Source organism: Ptiloglossa arizonensis, chromosome 1 (assembly GCF_051014685.1).
Source record: "Ptiloglossa arizonensis isolate GNS036 chromosome 1, iyPtiAriz1_principal, whole genome shotgun sequence".
NCBI classification, from domain to species: domain Eukaryota; kingdom Metazoa; phylum Arthropoda; class Insecta; order Hymenoptera; family Colletidae; genus Ptiloglossa; species Ptiloglossa arizonensis.
The window spans coordinates 16,943,717-16,963,483 of record NC_135048.1 but is presented as its reverse complement, the minus strand read 5'-3'; the positions used below and the strand labels follow the sequence as shown (position 1 = coordinate 16,963,483).

The following is a 19,767-nucleotide window of genomic DNA, read 5'->3' as shown; positions in this document are numbered from 1 at the left end:
CGATGGTAATAGTGTTATATTTAAAAGAATGCATATACAAAGCTTGAAAAAATCTTATCTCAATCTCAATAGTATGTAACTCTCTTAATATAGAGTTGGTCACTCATGGATGTACAATGAGAAATATAAAAATATTGGTCGCTTTGAAGTTCGACGAACGAGAGCCTGTAATATGAGATGTGCTCGTCGTTGAGTTCTCTCTTGGTGTATCTTGTTCGCTCTTCTTATTGGTCGGTTTGCACGTGGCTGATTCTTAGCTCGAGATACGAAAGATCGATTCCAGGAACAAATTCGCTACCATCCCTCCTTAATGCAATGTACGAAGGTCTGGATTAGATCTTCTCACTTTAATTTTACAGCATCACGAGTACACGCACACGATTGTTTTTTTTTTCACATTATTTTCAGAAGAAGGAAAAGAAATTACGAAAGAAAATACGATAGTCGACAAAGATAGACATCAAGCTTGTCTTGGGCGATGAAACATGTCGTTTATCGATGTTTCGTTTATATCGAGTAAATGTGATGTACACAATAAATAATAATAAATGTTTATTGCAAAAATCGCGACGTAGGGTACCACGTTTTCGAATACATCGCACGGAATTGCATTTCCAATTACATTGTAACCAATTTTAGGTTAGAATCTATGCGTTGTTTTAAACGTATTTCCTTCCATTTTGTTTTTAACGTAAAATTGTTTATCTCGCTCTTTTACTCTTCTTATCTTGGAACAATTTCCCCGACCGTTTATAAAAAAAGAATAGACAATATTTAGATCACTCTTTTCAATCTTATTGCAAACTTAAAACGAGGTTGAAACGGTTCGCGTAGACTCAAATGTGTGCGTTTTATCGAGGGGTTGTTGCATTTGAAAAAGGGATCGGATGATTGAATCATAAAAGGAATGCAATTCCATGTGTGGTACACGCTCGAGCAATCTCCTCTGGACGTAATCACGTCTGGAGTTATGGCAGGTTCTATTCGTTCGGGGGTCATTTCCCAAAGCGCGAAAAGGATGTGTGTATATCTGTTCCGAATGCGAGCGAGGATATGGCCCCTGAACGTATGGGACCCGCCATAACTCCAGTCAGAATATCCTTGCGCACTTATCGTGAGTATGTTAACAAAATTCATTGGAAGCTGGTAGTCACATATAAAAGCGAAAAGTTTTGAAACAAATAGTTTGTTTATATCACTTCTGAACTTCTGTTATCATTATCTACGTTATTTTCTCTTAAACACAAAATGATCGATATCGTTAAAAATTCTCTTAAAAGATTCTACTTAAATAATGAAGATTCGGTATAATAGAACTTTAGACAGAATATTCGTGCGTATGTTAACAAAACTCATTGGAGGCTGATAGTCACATATAAAAGCAAAAAGTTTAAAAAAAAATTGTTTGTTTATATCACTTTTCAAAATTCTCTTAAAAGATTCTACTTAAATAATGAAGATACAATATTAGAACTTCGGACAGAATATTCGTGCAACGCATTATTTTCAATTAAAGATGAATTTCAAATTATTAACGATCTTCGGATACAAAAATAAAATATATCTACTCTTTGTACACATTCACCGATATTTTTAGATTACGGTACAATATTTTTTATTCATCCCCTATTTAATTCATCGACCATTTTTTTATTTCTTCAACGCGGTTTAAGTAACTTCAATTCTCATCTTTCGCGAGAAATCTCGTTCTTGGTTATCGCGTACCCAGTTAAGAATTACGCGATTCCTCGAGCGCGCGTTCTCGCTGCTGTTGCAGCAGCCTGAACGCGACTTTAGGTTTGTTTTGCGTCTGGTTCGATCCGTAGGGCCGAAGGAACATGCGCTTTCGCCACTTCCCGCTCCGCACCTACGCGCATCCAGTAGCTCTTCCCCCGAGTTCGCGTTTCGTAGTACTTCGGACAGTTCCAATGTGGCAAGTGAAATATGAAAGTTCATCGAACATCGAGACCGGTTTTTAAACGGCCAGTCGCATAATGGAATCGGTTTGACCGCTGATTCGAACGAGCGTTATCGGTTTCCGGAAAGGTTTGACTTTTGCCCTTATCCACCTCGATCGGATATTTTTCTGTCATATTCGTTGTTCAATTTCCGATAAACACGCGTGTGTAGCTTGTTCAGTACTCCCGGTTTGTTTCTATATCGAAGGTTCTTACTTAGAAACAATTTCGATACAAATTTCTTTACGTTTCTCGTATTTCTCGTAATTTGCATCGTGTAAGATATTCGAAGGACAAAAAGAATTGATGGAAAATTTCACGAGAGGGTTGGACAGTTTGTACGAAACGTTACGAGGCATGTAAGGTTATTGACATCGAGTTCACGTGAAAGTTTTCTTTTTTTTTTAACAAATAACAACAAGTCAATGCTTTCGACGGGTGAAAACCCTTGTACAGTTGTGACCTCCCTCCACACGGTGTACTGTGTTTGTATCGGTCGTGCACACTGGTTTCGAGAGTGTTAGGTATATGGTATTTGACACTTAAAATCGTCCATTGTCTTTGCCGACGCTATTGTTGTTCTTAAAATATAATATTCAAGCGTGACACTTTTGTGTCAAATGTTGGAATACTTGATCTATACTGGTTCGAGTGCAAAGAGTGACGTTAAATTTGATCAAATGTCAACGAAGGATTAGTACAGTGTCACTTAAAATATTATTTTACTTAATTTGTTATTTCGAACGATTGTTACTTCGAAATATGAATTTCATGGATTGGTCCAGTTTCGAGGGATCGAGGTGATTGTAGAAAGGGACTCTTTTTAGAAATCGACTTTTCAGGGAGATTTCACGGTCACCTTCACTTTTTTTTAAATAGAAAAACCAGTTCTGCTTTTTATTATTAACCTACATTGTAAACTTATATAACGAGAAATCTAATAATTTAACGTTTTGCGACATTAAGATACTTAGCAGGTCGAAATTCAAAGAAGATAGTATTATTTTGGAAACGAAATGCATCGAATCGTCAACAATTGTTAAAGAAACAAAATTAAAGATAAACTGAATTTTTGTCAATGGTTTTTTTTTTTATTAATAGAATTACACGAATTCACGTTACGTTGTATTGTATTAGGATTGAATAGAATTGTGAAGCAAATCGTGAATTGTCGATTGTTCGTTCGTATTTTTCGTTTGTTAAGCATCACATTGGTTCAATTTCGTTCGATTATTTGCATCACGTTGCGTATGTTAAACGTTTTTGATCGAATGGGAGACAAAAGGACGCAGAATACAACGAAAGAATGGAAATTATTGATTTTTCCTATTGACTGGAAAAATCTTATAAATTTCCTATTGACTGGAATAAAAATTATATTCGAATAATTGAAACGCAGATTTGGATCTGAATTAAAGTACACTATCGCTCAAAAGTATTTTGATCATTTGTTTCACAAATAAGAAATTTTTCATTTATTAAAAGCACACGTGACACACGTGTACCCAACCAGAACTTTTTCGATTTTTTCGATTAGAAATTTTTATTCTAAGGGAGAGATCGTTTATTAAAAATCAATTTTGATGTGATAAGATTTGCATTGTAGAGTATTGTTACACACACGGAATTCGTAAAATATTTTTCAATCCATTCGAGAATCAATGAGATAATATTTTGAAGTTTATCATCTTTCATTTCGATTATTTCCCCTAATCTAGAATTTTAAACGAGAGCAATTTTGTTTCGTTAATATTATTCGTAAAATGTACCGGTATCGATTTGATAAACATTTTATAAATATCCTCCATATCCTTCTTAATTACTCGAAATAATCGTAAAGAATAAAATAACGTACACAAGATGAAATTAGTGAATTTAATCGTATTGATTCAAAATTCTTTCGAAATTTCATATCGATAAAACTATATATTTGTATTTCGATCTAATCTTAAACGATCAGATATTGCAGATAAATGTATTTACTTTACGCAGTTTGTTTATTTAATGCAGATGTCGAACAAACTGAAATGCATTTGCATCAAGATCTTTTTCGTTTTTTGCACGTCGGGTGTGATTGAGTGCTACGACCCACCATGCACATTCAACACGATGTGCATGTGTTGGGTTCAGGACGATCAGGATTTTACGAAGATGGATATCAAGTGTTCGGGAACACCTTTTGCCAGATTTCCCGGTATGTATATTAAAATTACCATCACGATGTTTTAAATAATGGATGGAAAACCAGATCCTCTTTTGCATATTTTGTGAATTATATATATATAGAAATTAATATCTTTGTCGTTTATGATTACACGCTCTTGTTTTTCTTTTATGAATATAATAATAATAATATTAATAATAATAATAATAATAATAATAATAATAATAATAATAATAATTTTACTAATGGTATAGAGACTCTTCAAATACAAAAGATGTGTAATGTTAATGACAGCATTGCCAGCACAATCAATATGCTTAAAAAAATAAAATGGACATAAAATGTATTTATATAAACATCAATGTATGAATAAATTAACAAGATGAAATGACACTTTCAATAAAGATTTTGAAAGCGTTTGATAAGTTTGTGAACGAATCGATATAGTCGTATAAAATATTATCACAATTCTACATTCTGTATACAGAGATTGAAATCCAAGGATTTGTTTTAAATTCACGTGCAATAAATATGACAAAATTTGTAATTTGTCCTGGTCGAATCAAAAGGTTTTCATGAATTAGTTAATTAATTCGTTTCGTTTGATCCGTCGAAGAGTGTAGCCTATAAGAATATTTGATTGTCGATGATTTCCTGAAATAATATTAATTTATATTTAGAGTCAAATATAACAAAAAATTCAATATCTAACTTTATTTATTTTCTATATAAAATTAGAATCTGTACAGAGGTTCTATAATAGTCATCGATCGAGCTACCTACGATACATCGAGAATAAATGTTTCGCACACTGTGTGTCTGAGAAACAACAAATTGCAACAACAAAAATTGCCTGAACCCATATTTCTCAATAAGCAATTAAGGTCACCTTGAGTTTTTTTTTTTTAAATGGGACTACTTGCGCTTCATATGTTATAGTTATTTTTCATTTATTTCTCGATAAAAAATTAAGGTTACCTTGATTTCGTTAAATGGATCTGTTTCAGCTCGTTGAATCGCAATACGTTTCGTTCATTTTTATTTTATTCAACGTTCTTATTACGCAAAATGTGAAGATACAGACACACGATATATAAGCGAATAAAACAAGAGAAATAATTAAGAGACAAGGTGCATTTAAGAATTCTTCTTTCTCTTCTATTTTACTTTGTATCTAATCTTCGAATTTGTCTTAAATGATACTGGACAATTTTTAGAGAGTCAGGGCGAAATTAGTTGCAAAAGAGTACAAAAATTCTGAGAAACATTACGAGCTGTTGGCTGTGATGGACTCGTGTGGTTTAATTTGATTCGTTGTAAGTGTGAAAGAAACAGTTGAAATTTTCAGAACACTTATGCAGTACACTTTTTTTTGTTACAGATGTCTTGGTGAGTTATGTGGGTCAACTGGACGTACTTGATTCTGGCTTGCAAACGCTGGATAACGACGCACTGACAAGTTCGGTCGGCGTCGAAGCTTTGGGATTGGTGAGCAATCGATTATCCAACATTGGCGATAAGTCCTTTTCGTAAGTCAGAATAATCTTTGAAGTTGCATGCTATCGATGTTGACATCGCTTTGTTTCGTTCACCAGGTGAGAAGGTACGCGAATTGTGAATAATATTTTCCAGCGCGTAACATTTCCCCTTCTTTTTTTCGGTTCATTTAAGAAATTTTTGACATTTGAGATCGAAATGGAAGGATTCATTTTGTTTTTTTTTTTTAAGATTGAACGTTTAAAAGTTCAAAACTTTTGAAAATAATTGAAAATATTAATAAGAATTAAAACAATTGAAACCTATTAGAAAAGAATTAAAATAATTGAAACCTATTAGAAAAGAATTAAAATAATTGAAACCTATTAGAAAAGAATTAAAATAATTGAAACCTATTAGAAAAGAATGAAAATAATTGAAACCTATTAGAAAAGAATAAAAATAATTAAAATACCCCCAGAGTAATTTATATCGTTGAATCTCGTCCACTACTGTTAATCCGATATGTTTCTCTATCTTTTATTTCTCTCGTCTGACTGGTGTCTGACTTGGTGTAATAAAGACATTATTATCATCCTTAAATTGTTTTGGAAAGGTTAAAAATACTGATCGTCCTCGATCAAAGCCATATATAGATTTACGTTTGCGTGAACTTAAATCGAGTTCAAATTGAACTATTTCTTTCCTGGTAGTTATTCTCTAACTTTAATAATACGTAGTTTACTCTGAATAATTTTCGTTTCGCGTAATTAATTTTCTCTGCTCAATTTTTCTTCGTAGATACGTTTATGCGAATTACGTATCGGATAATCAACGACCGTTCAATGGCATCGAGACGATCTTAAACGACGTGGACGTACTAATCGCTTGCAAACATTTTATTTTGCGTTAGTAATTAACCTTCAGGTTACTTCTTCGCATTTGTTGATGCTTAATCTAGCTCATTGATTGTGTCTGTAGAAAGATTTATGTTTCTTTCTTTTCAAAGATTAAAAGAAACTCACACCTCCACCGGCTCTGTTATTAGAGGTATTGCGGACAAATTGCGTTCATTGGATCTGAGTTACAATGCCCTGGAGGACGTACCTTTCAAGGCCTTTCGTGACCTGAGACAATTAAATTGGCTGAATATGCACAGGTAAATGCACAGCACCAATCAACGACCAAGTGTTCTTTTAACACTGGCTGACTGCTACAGTGTCATTGTGTGAAATGATTCCGTTCTCATTTTGTACCTAGCCACGCTGTGTATACAAGTTTATTGCAAAAAAATACTATTAGTTGCAACAATGTATACCAGTATATGCGAAAATGTACTGTCTGTCAGCGAGAAGAATGCTAACGAGTGTTTCCATCTTCACTCTAGTTTATGCTCTATCAGAGTAAATGAAGATGCATTAGTTTTCCTCTAGCGAACGGACAGTACTGTATAGAGACTGCATAGAGATTGGACGTCACTGTTCTCGGCCAATAGCATCGCTGCGTGCAGTAGTGGGAGAGCTAGTAGACCAGAGTGGGGATGTAGACACTTGTAAGCCTTTTTCTCGCGGACGGACAGTACTTGGCAGTGTAACATTTCCCCTTTTTTTTTTGGGTTAATTTAAGAAATTTTTAACATCGAACGAAATACGATATTTATCTCTTTTCGAAATCATTTTTCAAGATCGAAATGGAAGGATTCGTTTTGTATTTTTTTTTAAAGATTGAACGGTTCTTTTTAAATACACTGTCGAAAGCAACGTCTTAATAACGATTTAACGAATGGAATGCAAAGCTGCTCGTGAAATTTTCAACGATAGACGATCGTCACGATAGATGATGTACAAATATATCCATTTTCAGCAATCATTTAACCTCGTTGGACGGTGATTGGGGCCACGCGAAAGACGCGCTGACGTACGCGTTCTTCGGGGACAATTCGATCATCGACGTGCCAAAAATTTTCTCCACGTTCGAGTCCCTGTTGTTGCTTAACCTCGACAACAACAACATCGAGGAACTATCGGAGGACAGTTTACCACCGAATATGCACACGCTCAATCTGAACAGCAATTTGTTCAAGTACTTCCCGTCGTCGTTGAAAACATTGAAAGGGCTCACGTGGTTGTATTTAAACGGGAACGACTTGAAGTATCTCGAGTTGCCCGATTTTCAAAGTTCGAACCTGGAGCTGGTCGATGTCAGTGAGAATTGCATCGAGTGGATTCGCGCGCCCAATTTGACCAAGGGCAACTTGAAGATCGAGGACTTCAACATGGACAGTAACAAGCTGACCTTTCTGCCCGCGGGGACATTCGACCATCTGGACATCAAAAGGATCCATTTGTCTTCGAATTCGATCAAGGACATCGACGAGGATGCTTTTCGCGGGCTCGAAGACAGCTTGATCTACCTGAATCTGGAGAACAACGATCTACCGAGTGTTCCTCGTGCTGTTACTCGCTTAAGAAAGTTGTCGTACCTTTATCTCGCCAATAACGATATAAGGAATATTTCCGGTGAAGCGTTTCAAGAGTTTGCGGAAAATTTGAGGGCCCTCTCGCTCGCTACCAACAGCTTGGACGCGGTTCCTGTTGCTACTTTATTACGGTATATTTCTTTCTTTCAATCTATACAGTGATTCCCGCTTTCAAGTGACAATCTTTACACCGTTAAATTAATCCTTGTTGCGAGAATAAATTTCGTCCATAAAAATTGACAATTATATATTATATAATATAATTATATATTTTGTCCATAAAAATTGACAATTATATATTATATAATATAATTATATATTTTGTCCATAAAAATTGACAATTATATATTATATAATATAATTGTATATTTTGTCCATAAAAATTGACAATTATATATTTTTATATATTTTTACAATTATATATCGACGGTTTGCGATCGTATTAAAAGAGAAGAATTTCTAATTATTAAAAATAGTGCGGCTTTACTACGGTATATTTCTTTGCTTCAATTTATACAGTGATTTCCGCTTTCAAGTGACAATCTTTACACTGTTAAATCGATGCTTGTCGCGAGAACGAATTTTGTCCGTGGAAATTGATAATTATATATTTTCAATCAGATCATTTGCGATAGTATTAAAAGAGAAGAATTTCTAATTATTAAAAATAGTGCGGCTTTACTACGATAAATTTCTTTGCTTCAATTTATACAGTGATTCCCGCTTTCAAGTGACAATCTTTACACTGTTAAATCGATCCTCATCGCGAGAACGAATTGCGTCCGTGGAAATTAACAATCATACATTTTTAATCAGATCATTTGCGATCGTATTAAAAGAGAAGAATTTCTAATTATTAAAAATAGTTCGAACGAGATCGTGTAATGAGAGACTTGCTTGTTATTGTTGTATCTCGTTCATTTTCGGTCCATCTTGTTCGTTTTCCTCAGGCCTCGGCTTGAGATCAAAATCACTACCTACCCCGCTTTCAAACATACCGATGGTTCTGATTTTGTCGCTTAAAAGTGGGAATTAGAGTTTTCTCGTATAAGAGATTTTCCGTTGCACGATGCTGGTGTGAAGAAGATTTACACGACGTGACTAAGAAATATCCACACTTTATTTATGCACGAATAAGTCACCCCAATCAAACTTTTAGTGGAGGAAAAACGATAGAAAGTCGCTTCTACGAAAAACCCTTTACTGTATACATTTATACTTCTTATTTATATATACTATTCGCGACTTTTTGATATTTATAATTGATCTAAGAATCTATTAAACGATTCGGTCAAGGACTTCGTGGGGTAAACCCGCTTATTAGTTCTTGTAGTATTCGTCTATTCTTCAAATAAGCTCCAGAAGTAGAATACTATGGGAATTTTAGTGTATAGGCTTTTCACCCTGTTTGGAGCATCTGGAATCCTACACGACTCCCCCCTCAATTTTTAAGGGGTCTTTGGAAAATCTCCTCCCCTCTCCATTGAAATAAAATGGAACGAACCTACACTGGACTAGAGAACACCTTATATTTTTCTCAAATGTGGATGACACTGAAAGAAATGAAGCGAAACAAGGTAGTCTTAGCTCTCGAAGAGATGTCCTTGACCGAACAGTTGACATTTAGTTTAATAACAATCGTCTCTATGTGTGCTCATTCTATCTGTAAAACGATTACTCAATGGTAATTCGTCTGATGCTTTTCGAAATAGGTGCCAGAGGCTATTGCACCTGAATCTCGGTTATAATAAAATCTCCCATGTTCAACCGGGCGATTTCGAGTGGGCGGAGGACCTTGAAATTCTGCTGCTCAGGAACAACGAGTTGACGAAATTGAACGGGGAGACCTTCAAGGGAGCCGGTAAGTACGAATTGAACATTTTTCCCTCGCAATTTCATTGTTCAGTATTTTGTCCCGGAAATGGTCAATCTCAAGAGCACGACGCCCGCGATGCTGTATCGACAAAATTGAAAATTTCTTTTTTACACTTTTCGAGACTTTAACCGTTCGACGATATATAATACATTGTACTAAAAACGAACTATTAGGTTGTTCGGAAAGTCATTTCGTTTTTTTTTTTGGTGAAAATGAAACACGATTTTTTTAGTGTATAAACATTTTATTAAATTACATATTCTCCATTTTGGAAATCGAAACGACTTTCTGATCCACCCAATAAAATAAAATTCGTAAAATTTTGTATCGAATTGGTAAATTTCGATTGCAAACACCGCGAAACAAAATTAATATTTGTTTTGAAGTAAATTGCAAAGGTGACCTTGGTTACGAACTCGGTATCGTGATTATTTCCGGTGATCACTGTTTTTAGAAAGTTAGACGCGTTTGCTGATGTAACTGGCATTACAATGTTAATTAAAATCCTCTGTAAGTAAATATATATATATAATATCTACATTTCTAAAGATTCAATTAATTGTTCTTTCCTCGAGGTCTCCGAGCCTTCTTCTAATTTTTAACGATAATATTACTCGCTGCTCTAAAGGTTCCACGGTATCATTAAAATATTTATCACGAAGCACGTGTAATTCAAGAACAGTGGTTCTCACCGTTAACTCATATTAGGTTGTTCGAAAAGTCATTTCGTTTCTTTTGATGTAATTGAAACACAATTTTCCTAAAGTATATAAACATTTTATTAAATTACACATTCTCCATTTTGGAAAACGAAATGACTTTCCAAACAACCCAATACTTTCAAGCACAACGATTAACCTTCCCCAGATACGTATTACGATCTCCTCTCTGTTTCGTAGCAACGTTTAATTTCGAAACAACGATTTCAGGCAGACTGAAGGAGCTCAGCTTGTCCTTCAACCACCTGACGGAACTCGATGACGATTGTTTCATCGGTATCGAGACGAGCCTCGATATCCTCGAGTTGAGTTTCGCGTTCACCACTGACGTCTTCCCGCAAAAAGCCCTCAGACCTCTATCGAATCTCCGCTGGTTGGTGTTGGATAACAATAACTTTCAAACCATCGAGTCGACCGCGTTCTACTCGTTCCAAAGGTTACGTTACATCAATCTGGAGTCGAATCGATTGCACTATCTACCGGATCGTATATTCCTATCGAGCGTTCATCCGGAGCTGAACGACGTCAAGCTTGGCTACAACTTCCTGGAGGCTATCCCGGAGTTCAGCTTCCACAATTTGACCAAGCTGAGATCGTTGGATCTAACCGGGAATCGGATAACGGTTCTCAGCTCCGAATCTATTGTTGGTTGTCCCCAATTGGTGACATTGTCGTTAGCTTACAACAGAATCTTCCGAATGGAGAAGAACGCCTTCTACGGACTACCCAGTTTGCGTTTTCTTCACCTGGAGTTCAACAAGCTAACCGTTTTGAATCTGTACGCAATCCCAGAGATCGGTGAACCAGGTTTCGCATTGAACGTATCCTATAACGCGATCTCGATGATAAACTCCGGTGGCTCGATAAACTATTTGACCAGTTTAGATCTAAGCTTCAACAATATCAGTCAGCTGCCCGCCGATACGTTTTACAACACCCCGGATCTGAGAAGCTTGGATCTACGAAGCAATTTCATCGTTGTCCTCGAACCAGGTAGAGGAAAACTGTAAAATTTTCCGAAAATTGTGAAATCTTCTCTTGGTAGCTTGTGGTAGCTGGATCTTTGTCGAACGTAACATTTTCCGGGTAAATGTTTCTCCAATGAAACGCAAGACATTGATTAATTAATATTATTCGACTGACGGAATGAAGTTTAAATTTTCTTTGTTCGATTATATTAGGTTGTTGGGAAAGTCATTTCGTTTGTTTTGGTGAAAATGAAACACGATTTTTTTAGAGCGTGTAAACGTTTTATTCAATTATGTATTCTCCATTTTGGAAAAGGAAATCACTTTCCGAGCAACACGATAAAAGACGCGCAATCCGAAGTAACATCGGTAAAGGTAGATTATTAAATATGGAAACGAAGATAAACGAGAAAGGAACCGTCACGTTTGATAAATATCGAGCTTCTGGACGCTATAATAATTAATCGTTTAATCATTCGAATCGTTGCTATCCAAAACTCTTCCGTTACCGCTGTTCCCTAACGAAAATCGTTTTCCAGTCGTTGCAATGTTCCAGGTACATTTGAGCTGAGCCACTTGGAGACTCTGAACCTACAGGACAACAAGATAGAGAGCTTGAGGAAACAGTCGTTCCACGGTTTGGAGTTGTTGCAACAGCTAGACCTGAGCGGTAATCAGCTCAGTCAATTGTCCACCGAGCAGTTCCGTAACTTGAAGAATCTGCGTATCTTGAATCTGTCGAACAACAAGATACGATCCTTGCCCAAAGACGTTTTCGAGGGAACGAAACTGGAGATACTCGACCTGAGTCGCAACAAGTTCACCGTGATCCCGTCACCGTCCTTCCTAGAAGTCGGTTACACCTTGAGGGATCTCGATCTGGCGGACAATTTCGTCGATCACATCGATTCTACCGCGTTTCCAACTTCGCAGCTGGTTTCTCTGAACCTGGCTCACAACCGACTGACGATTTTGCCCGACAATTCGTTCGTATCGTTGGGAAAGCTTTTGAGACTGAACGTGTCCCAGAACGTTCTCCAAGCGAATTTCAAGGAGCTCTTCCATTATCTACCTGGCCTGAAGCAACTGTTTCTGACCAATTGCGGCCTCAGAGACGTTCCTCTTCTGCCCCTGACCAATCTAAACATCCTGGATTTGTCTTACAACAGTATAGACTCGACGTCTGACAAACAGTTCCAATACCTGAAGAATCTGAAGGTTCTTCTGCTGGTGAACAACTCGCTAACCGCTATGCCGAACGTCAAGTTGAATCTGTTGAGGGAACTCGATGTTTCTGGTAACCCGATAGAGGTGAGCCACAGGGAATCAATTTGATTTTATTTCATAGTTTCATAGTCTTGATCGTTTCTATGAACATTCGCGCGTAACGAAATTTTGAAACGTTAATTTTAGAATATCTCGTAGAACATCGCGCTCTGAAAATGATCTAATGTGTACTATTCTTACCTAGAAGTAGTTGTAAAGATTGCGTTTGTTATCATTTTTATAAAAATTGAAAAGATGGATACGATTTCGTTGAGAACAAGCTACGAAGCGATGGTTTGGTTTAGGAACTGACGAAGGAGAGCTTTATGGGTTACCCGAGGCTAGAGGTACTGAAGTTGAAGAATCTGAATAGAACGAGGTCAGTGGACAAGGATTGCCTCCGTGTCTTAAAATACCTGAAGCACCTTCGAATTCAAACATGGCCGGAAGCGGATGGCTTTCACCTTCGTTACCTGCTAACCGGGCTACCGCTCAGAACCGTGGACATACAAGTTACGGAGCACTTGTTGAAGCATCAAATACAGAACGCGTTCACGAAACAGCTCAGGGAATTGACCATCTCTGGGAACGACCTGGAAGTGATTTCTTCGGAAGCGTTCTCAACCATTGAAGGTAGTGAACTGATCCTGCGAATCAAGGATACACGAGTTCGAAGACTACAACCGGACATATTCCTTTCTTTAACGAAAACACTCTCGCAACTTACTCTGGACTTAAGGAATAATCACATAAACGAACTCAGTCCCTCGGTAATCTATGGGAACCTTTCCTGGGAAAGCGTTGGGACCAACATGGTCGCTGGTAGGTAAACTCTACCTTATCGATAACGTAGATACTCTAACGAAAACAACGATAGCACAGTGTTACCTACACCCGTCAATCGTTAATCCTAAAGTAAAAAATTCATCGAACAATTTATCCTACATTAAAAATATTAATTCTTGGAAAAACATCACTACCTTTTCTCAGTTATCGATGCATAGTGCATCTGCTTCACGATCGGTTGTCCCTTTGATTCCTTTTAGGAAAGTGAAGTTTCCTTAATAGTAATTATACGAAAGCAACTGAGAAATTCAATTGCACGAAATCGAAAACATATGACCGAATCTTTATTCTCTAGGTGGGTTACAAGTATCGGGAAATCCTCTCGAATGCGATTGCGAAATCGCTTGGCTCAGTCTGTGGTTACGAAGATGGCTACGGGAGTCTCGACACATTCACACAGCTACTCAGTCGGATGCCAGGCAATTGAGAATGATCGCTGGTAGAGCCGTTTGCACCGAGACCACGCCATCGTATTCGTCGGACAAGGTTCTGTTGACTCTGGGAACTCCACACACTGCCTGTCAAGCTTCCGCGTTGAGCTCCGGCAACTACGAGAAACTCGCCACCACTTGGTTGGCTATAGTACACATTATTCTTTTAACAATAATAGTCAACTGAGTTCCGTTCGTTCGTCGTATCGGCCATCACGACTATCGAGACATTTTTGATCTTGACGAATGTTCCGCAGTTTTCAAAGGGATCGTAACGATCTCACGACCAGTGTAGCCAGAAAAATAAGCCCAATCCCAATCTGTGACGAGTTGGAGAAAGCGACCTTTACTGCCTCGCACCGTGCGTCGTAGCGGAAGAAGTAACAGGTGTACTTACTGTATCGTACTTCTTGACTACTGACGCGACACGAACGCGACAGATGGCGTCAGTAGCACCCGTTACTTGTCCCGCTCTGCTGCATAGTACGGTCGACCCGCTCAGTTGCCTTACACGTAAAATGCAGCTTATTTGTCATGGTTACGCTGCTCTCAACGCATCTCATTGCATTTAAGGAAAGAATAGAATAGAAACATTTCTGTAAATCGATCCTGCCAAAGTTTAACGATATTTTTGTAAAATTTCGCACCATCGACTCCAGTCTACCATCACTCAATTTTTGTTTACTTACCACCGTTACGTTTCGCTTCGGTACAAACGATGTCTAGGGTGTTTCCTCACGGTCTTTATTTTCATTTGTGAATAATTTTCATTACGTTTCGACATCGCGATATATCATCGCAAATATCGAACAAGCTACCATACCGACTGAAATGTTCAAATAATTTGTTATATACGCGTTTTACGAGCCGTTTTTACAAAAAAGTTTTCCATCTGATAACGATGAAAGAAGCAATCAAACGTGGAGTTCTGTAACTCGTTTGCAAGCGTACGAACCAAGAACATTAAAATTACCGAAGGGAAAGAAAATTACCGGAAAAAAAGAGAATAAAGAAAAATCAAAAAAAGGCGGACATTATTCACGAGTATCGTGCGATTCACGAATTAACGAATATACATATGTATATACATACTTAACGTAGAGTAATGCATTCCCTTAAGACTATAAACGTAACTACGAACGACTAAAACGATCATATTAGACACTGTAACATTACTCGAAATCACTGTTCTTGTCGGACTTGGTAAGAAAAAGAAACAAGGACGAGCTTAGACCAAATATTAATATAATACAAAGAAGTACGAACAATAAATCGTGATTTTTTATGTAAAGTTACAAAATAAAAAGAAGAACTAGTTAACGCTATGCATAATTTACTTCCCTTCGCTGTCGCGCTGCCGATTTTACAAACGGGACAACAGTTTCGATGCGTTCTTCGTCGACGAGATAAGAATTTCATGGTTTCCTTTACTTCGAAGAATTTCTTTTATTTACAAAAAAAATTTGTCATGGTAGTTAGTGTGCGTTTTATACAAATGACAAAGAAGAGCGGAGAGACGTCTCGCCACACAACACGGAGAGTAAGAGAACCAAACGGTAAAGAGGGACAAATGAAAGAAACAAAGAAAAAAGGAAGAAGAGAAAAAGGAAAGGGGAAGTGAAACTCGGGTGTAGATAATTTCCCGGAAACGCGTCATCGATAGATTGCCAATCCATCCGACGAATCGTGAATACACGTAATATTTCTACGTCGCGTATAATTTCGCGTTTTGTGTTACAGCCACGAGCCGCATAGAAATACTCATAAATATAATTATTCTTGTCCCTTTTCTTTCGTTCTTCTTTACACTGGCGGCGCTTGCGTGTGCTGCAAACAGCCCTCGACGTTCTCGGGCCAGTCGCACACGTTTTCGTTTGGATTGAAAACCAAATTTACCGGGCAAGGCATATGGTGCTTCCTCTCGCCCTCGCACATGTAATACATCGTGCAGTCGTTTTTATCCGGATGATAGGATATATGGTTATCTTCCTCGTCGCAACTCACTTCGTTCGCTGCAAGAATTAAAAGAATTAATTGTGTCTTTATCGAGTCCACGGTAACTACGAATTGATTCTTTTAGTGTTGAATACTCCCGGTAAAAACAAACATGGCGCGTGTCCAGCGTTTGCGAACGCTAGGGATGGAATATTTGTTTGCTACAAGAAACTTTGTCGATTTAATGCACGTACAAGTTATCGTTGTTGTTCTTTTATACAAAATTAAATAATGCAAGGAAATTATTTTCGAACATATGTGCGTCCATAGACCAGACCATACATATTGGTATTCTTTTATATCAAATTGAATAATGCAAGGAAATTATTTTCGAACATATGTACGTTCATAGACCAGACCATGCATATGTGTATTCATAGCGTTCAAAGGGTTGATACGAATACGAAAACAAAATTTTTTCTTCGAATGAGTATCTTCAGACAGAAGAAGACAAACGAGTGTTTACATCCCCACTTCAGTTACAGTGCAGGAGCTCCCCTAGCGTCACAGACATCGCTATTGGCCGAAGACGGTGAAAGATCGTCAGCGCAGCCAATAGCAAGCAATGCCTGTGACGCTAGAGCCAATGGACTGTAACTGGAGTGGGGGTATAAACACTCGTCTGCCTTCTTCTCGCGGACAGTAGATATACTATTACAAAATAAAACTCATAATTGTAGGTGTAGAGTAGCGATCGTGGTATAGGTACTTACGATCTTTGGTGGTGTATTTTCCATTTCTCGAATTGCTCTCGTATGGACCGTCGTATTCTAGTTTTACTTTGTAGTCCTGGAATTCTTTCTTCATTGCTTTGATCAGTGGATATTTACCACCACCGCAGATTCCTTTGAAGTCATCCATGTCCACCGACCATATCATTATGCCCCCAAAACCCTCCTCCTTTAGCCATTGCATCTAATACAAGAACACAAAAGATGACACGATTGTACATCCACGTAATTATACATAAATGAAAAAAGTTTGTATTTTGAAAAGAATGTGTTTCGATTAGCTCTACAACGATTTATATTCACGATAGAGAAAAAAGAATGTAGGAAGAATTCTTATAGACAATTAATTCTTCGGTCACTGTATTTTCTATTTTTTTATATTTTCTTAGAAACATTGAATACAGAAAGAAAACATTGTTTCAAACACGGTATTTTTAATTTAAATCGATAAACAACGTGCCAAACATCGAACAAAATTTTTAACCCTTCTTCTGCCTATGAAAAATACCCACTCTACTTAACATCATTTTACCACAACTGAGCACATTATATACATATTTAAGAAACATTTCTGCTAAGCAGAATTTAACGTAGTCTCTTTACCTTATTTATAAGGCTTCTTTCATCATCGAATCCAACCCATTGATTATCTCTGTACGCAAATGGTACTTGCTGCTCGCTGTCCCAGACTAACGTAGTGTTATCTTCGTTCAGGAAGCCGCAAACCTAAACAATGAATAGCGTTGCATCGAGTGTGTTATGTCCGATAAGGAACAAGTGATTCCTGGTACCTCGTAGTAAGAGAGGAATCCAGATTCGCTGGTGAAGTTTCCAGCTGTGCCTCCTCCAGAAGCTGGTGCTCCAATATCGAACTTATCCTTGTCCACCAGTGTAAAGGACCTGCCATAAGTTGGCATACCGATCATCAACTTTTCCTTTGGAGCACCTTGCTTCACCCATTCCCTCGCACTGTAGTCCTACGATGTAAAACACGAGACACTTATGTAAGAAAATTGTTAAAAATTAGATCACAGTTAGATCTTGAACTACACTAGAATACACGGTTACAATATTATCTATTGGATTGTTCGGTAAGTCATTTCGTTTTCCAAAATGGAGAATATATAATTTAATAAAATGTTTGTACACTCTAAAAAAATCGTGTTTCATTTTTACCAAAAAAGACGAAATGACTTTCAAAACAATCTAATATATATACTTTATTATACGTGTACAATAAATAACACAATCCTGGTACAACATGGTGTCCACAAACACCAACACACGGATATTCCAGCTTGTGCGAACACATCGATACAGGTATGTATGTGTTTGGAAGAAATTGATTAAATTGTTTTATTGTATAGTGAAACGTGTCCCTCGTGTTGTACAGAGGATACCTGAGTAATGAACTTTTAGCTCGGGAGCGAAAGAAAGTAAATTTTTCTATAATTTTATACTTACGACGGTCAATTTTTTCTGATAACTAGTAGCACTTTCCAAAGGAAACAGAGGACTATTGTGACCGACTTGCCTCTCCCACTGGCCATGAAAGTCGTACGTCATCACGTTAATAAAATCTAGGTACTTTGATATTTCGGGCACATCATATCTAAAGTTTGTATACAAACACACAAATTATGTATAAATCTTTTTTGCGTATCTCGTAGGACAAAATGGCTCAAATAAGGAAAAAGAATGCTCTCACTATGATATATACCACTATACTTTTGTTCATCCAGGGGGGTCGAATTTCATCTATTGACGACAATTAAAATGTTATTCGTTATCTAGATTTCGTAATGTATCGGATTGTTCGGGAAGTAATTTCGTTTTCCAAAATGGAGAATATATAATTGAATAAAATTTTTATACGCTCTAAAAAAATCATGTTTCATTTTCACCAAAAAAAACAAAATGACTTCCCGAACAACCTGGTAGATTTCAGGAGCAAAGTCACTATCTTTCCTCTACGATTTACAAATACGAAAAATACAAAAGTGTTAATTTTCCACTAACGAATTTATAAACGTCCAAAAATTCTACATGTATATTTTTTCCTTATTATCTCGCCCAAGAGATAATTGAATCGACGAATCATTCGTGCTGGAGGAATATAAACGATGGTAGAAATCTTTCCAGTTCGTTCAATCGGAGTGAAAAATAATCTCGTGCAACCAGAGACCTATCTATCTAATCCAGAGCCATTGTAGATGGTAAATTGTCCCGTAAAACTCACCCCGCAGCAATAGCTTCGAAACTGGCAGGCACGGCAGCTGACAAAATTAATTTCGGTTGACCAGAACTCTTTGCCTCTCCCTCGAATGCAAGTCTGAGCTCCTTGAGGAGATTCACGTAAGCTGCTCGATCATCTCCACCCCTGGTGCGAACAATTTCCAAACGAATGTCGTTGCAAGATCAATCGTACAAAATGAAAATGTTCAACGAATCGTTTTTAAACTCTCACCGAGGGTATTCCCAATCCACGTCCAGACCATCGAATTTGTACTCTCTCAAGAAGTCGATTGCTTCGTACACGAATTGATTCATGCGGAATGTGTTGCTGGTTAGCTCCTTGAATGGCGTGGACCCGAAAGCCCAACCACCAATCGCTAACAATATCTGTGAAGCAAAGTTTACCTTATTATCGATCTAGAGAGATACGTTGGCTGTCCAGTTACTTTCTACAGTTGTGTAGAAAGTACCATCTTCTCACTCGATAACGTTGTTCGAACAGTTATCGTTCAAAAGCATTACGCGTGGTTGTCATCAGAGTTTATTCCAAAGTCTGTTTATTCCATCGAGTTTGTTCTCACCTCGCTGAATTTCATATAATTTTAATATACAAGGTGTTTCAA

The 19,767-nt window shown here is 37.3% G+C and overlaps 2 protein-coding genes across 5 annotated transcripts in view; one reads left to right on the top strand and one right to left on the bottom strand.

The window, feature by feature from the left end:
• Positions 1-1,923: 1,923 nt before the first annotated feature.
• On the top strand, positions 1,924-15,497 carry LOC143144199 (uncharacterized). 4 transcript variants are annotated; one of them, XM_076306359.1, is made up of 10 exons: positions 1,924-2,046; positions 3,969-4,152; positions 5,504-5,651; positions 6,647-6,757; positions 7,462-8,208; positions 9,790-9,938; positions 10,883-11,665; positions 12,197-12,951; positions 13,212-13,728; positions 14,048-15,497. In XM_076306359.1, exons 2-10 carry the CDS (start codon positions 3,969-3,971, stop codon positions 14,368-14,370), a joined length of 3,717 nt encoding a protein of 1,238 aa, XP_076162474.1. In that variant the 5' UTR covers positions 1,924-2,046; the 3' UTR covers positions 14,371-15,497. The 4 variants fall into 4 exon arrangements, with proteins under 4 accessions (XP_076162474.1, XP_076162466.1, XP_076162481.1 ...); XM_076306351.1 differs by having other exon boundaries at positions 6,608-6,757; XM_076306366.1 differs by lacking the exons at positions 1,924-2,046; positions 3,969-4,152 and adding an exon at positions 5,349-5,438 and having other exon boundaries at positions 6,400-6,757.
• The window catches only part of Cht7 (chitinase 7), a 58,512-nt gene continuing 54,155 nt past the window's right edge, over positions 15,411-19,767 (bottom strand). The window contains exons 10-16 of the mRNA XM_076306388.1: positions 19,377-19,531; positions 19,149-19,289; positions 18,374-18,521; positions 17,701-17,886; positions 17,513-17,635; positions 16,892-17,093; positions 15,411-16,195 (exon numbers count right to left, since the gene is read on the bottom strand). Coding sequence (XP_076162503.1) covers positions 15,987-16,195; positions 16,892-17,093; positions 17,513-17,635; positions 17,701-17,886; positions 18,374-18,521; positions 19,149-19,289; positions 19,377-19,531 — 1,164 coding nt within the window. The 3' untranslated portion in view covers positions 15,411-15,986. The remainder of the gene's footprint in view (positions 16,196-16,891; positions 17,094-17,512; positions 17,636-17,700; positions 17,887-18,373; positions 18,522-19,148; positions 19,290-19,376; positions 19,532-19,767) is intronic.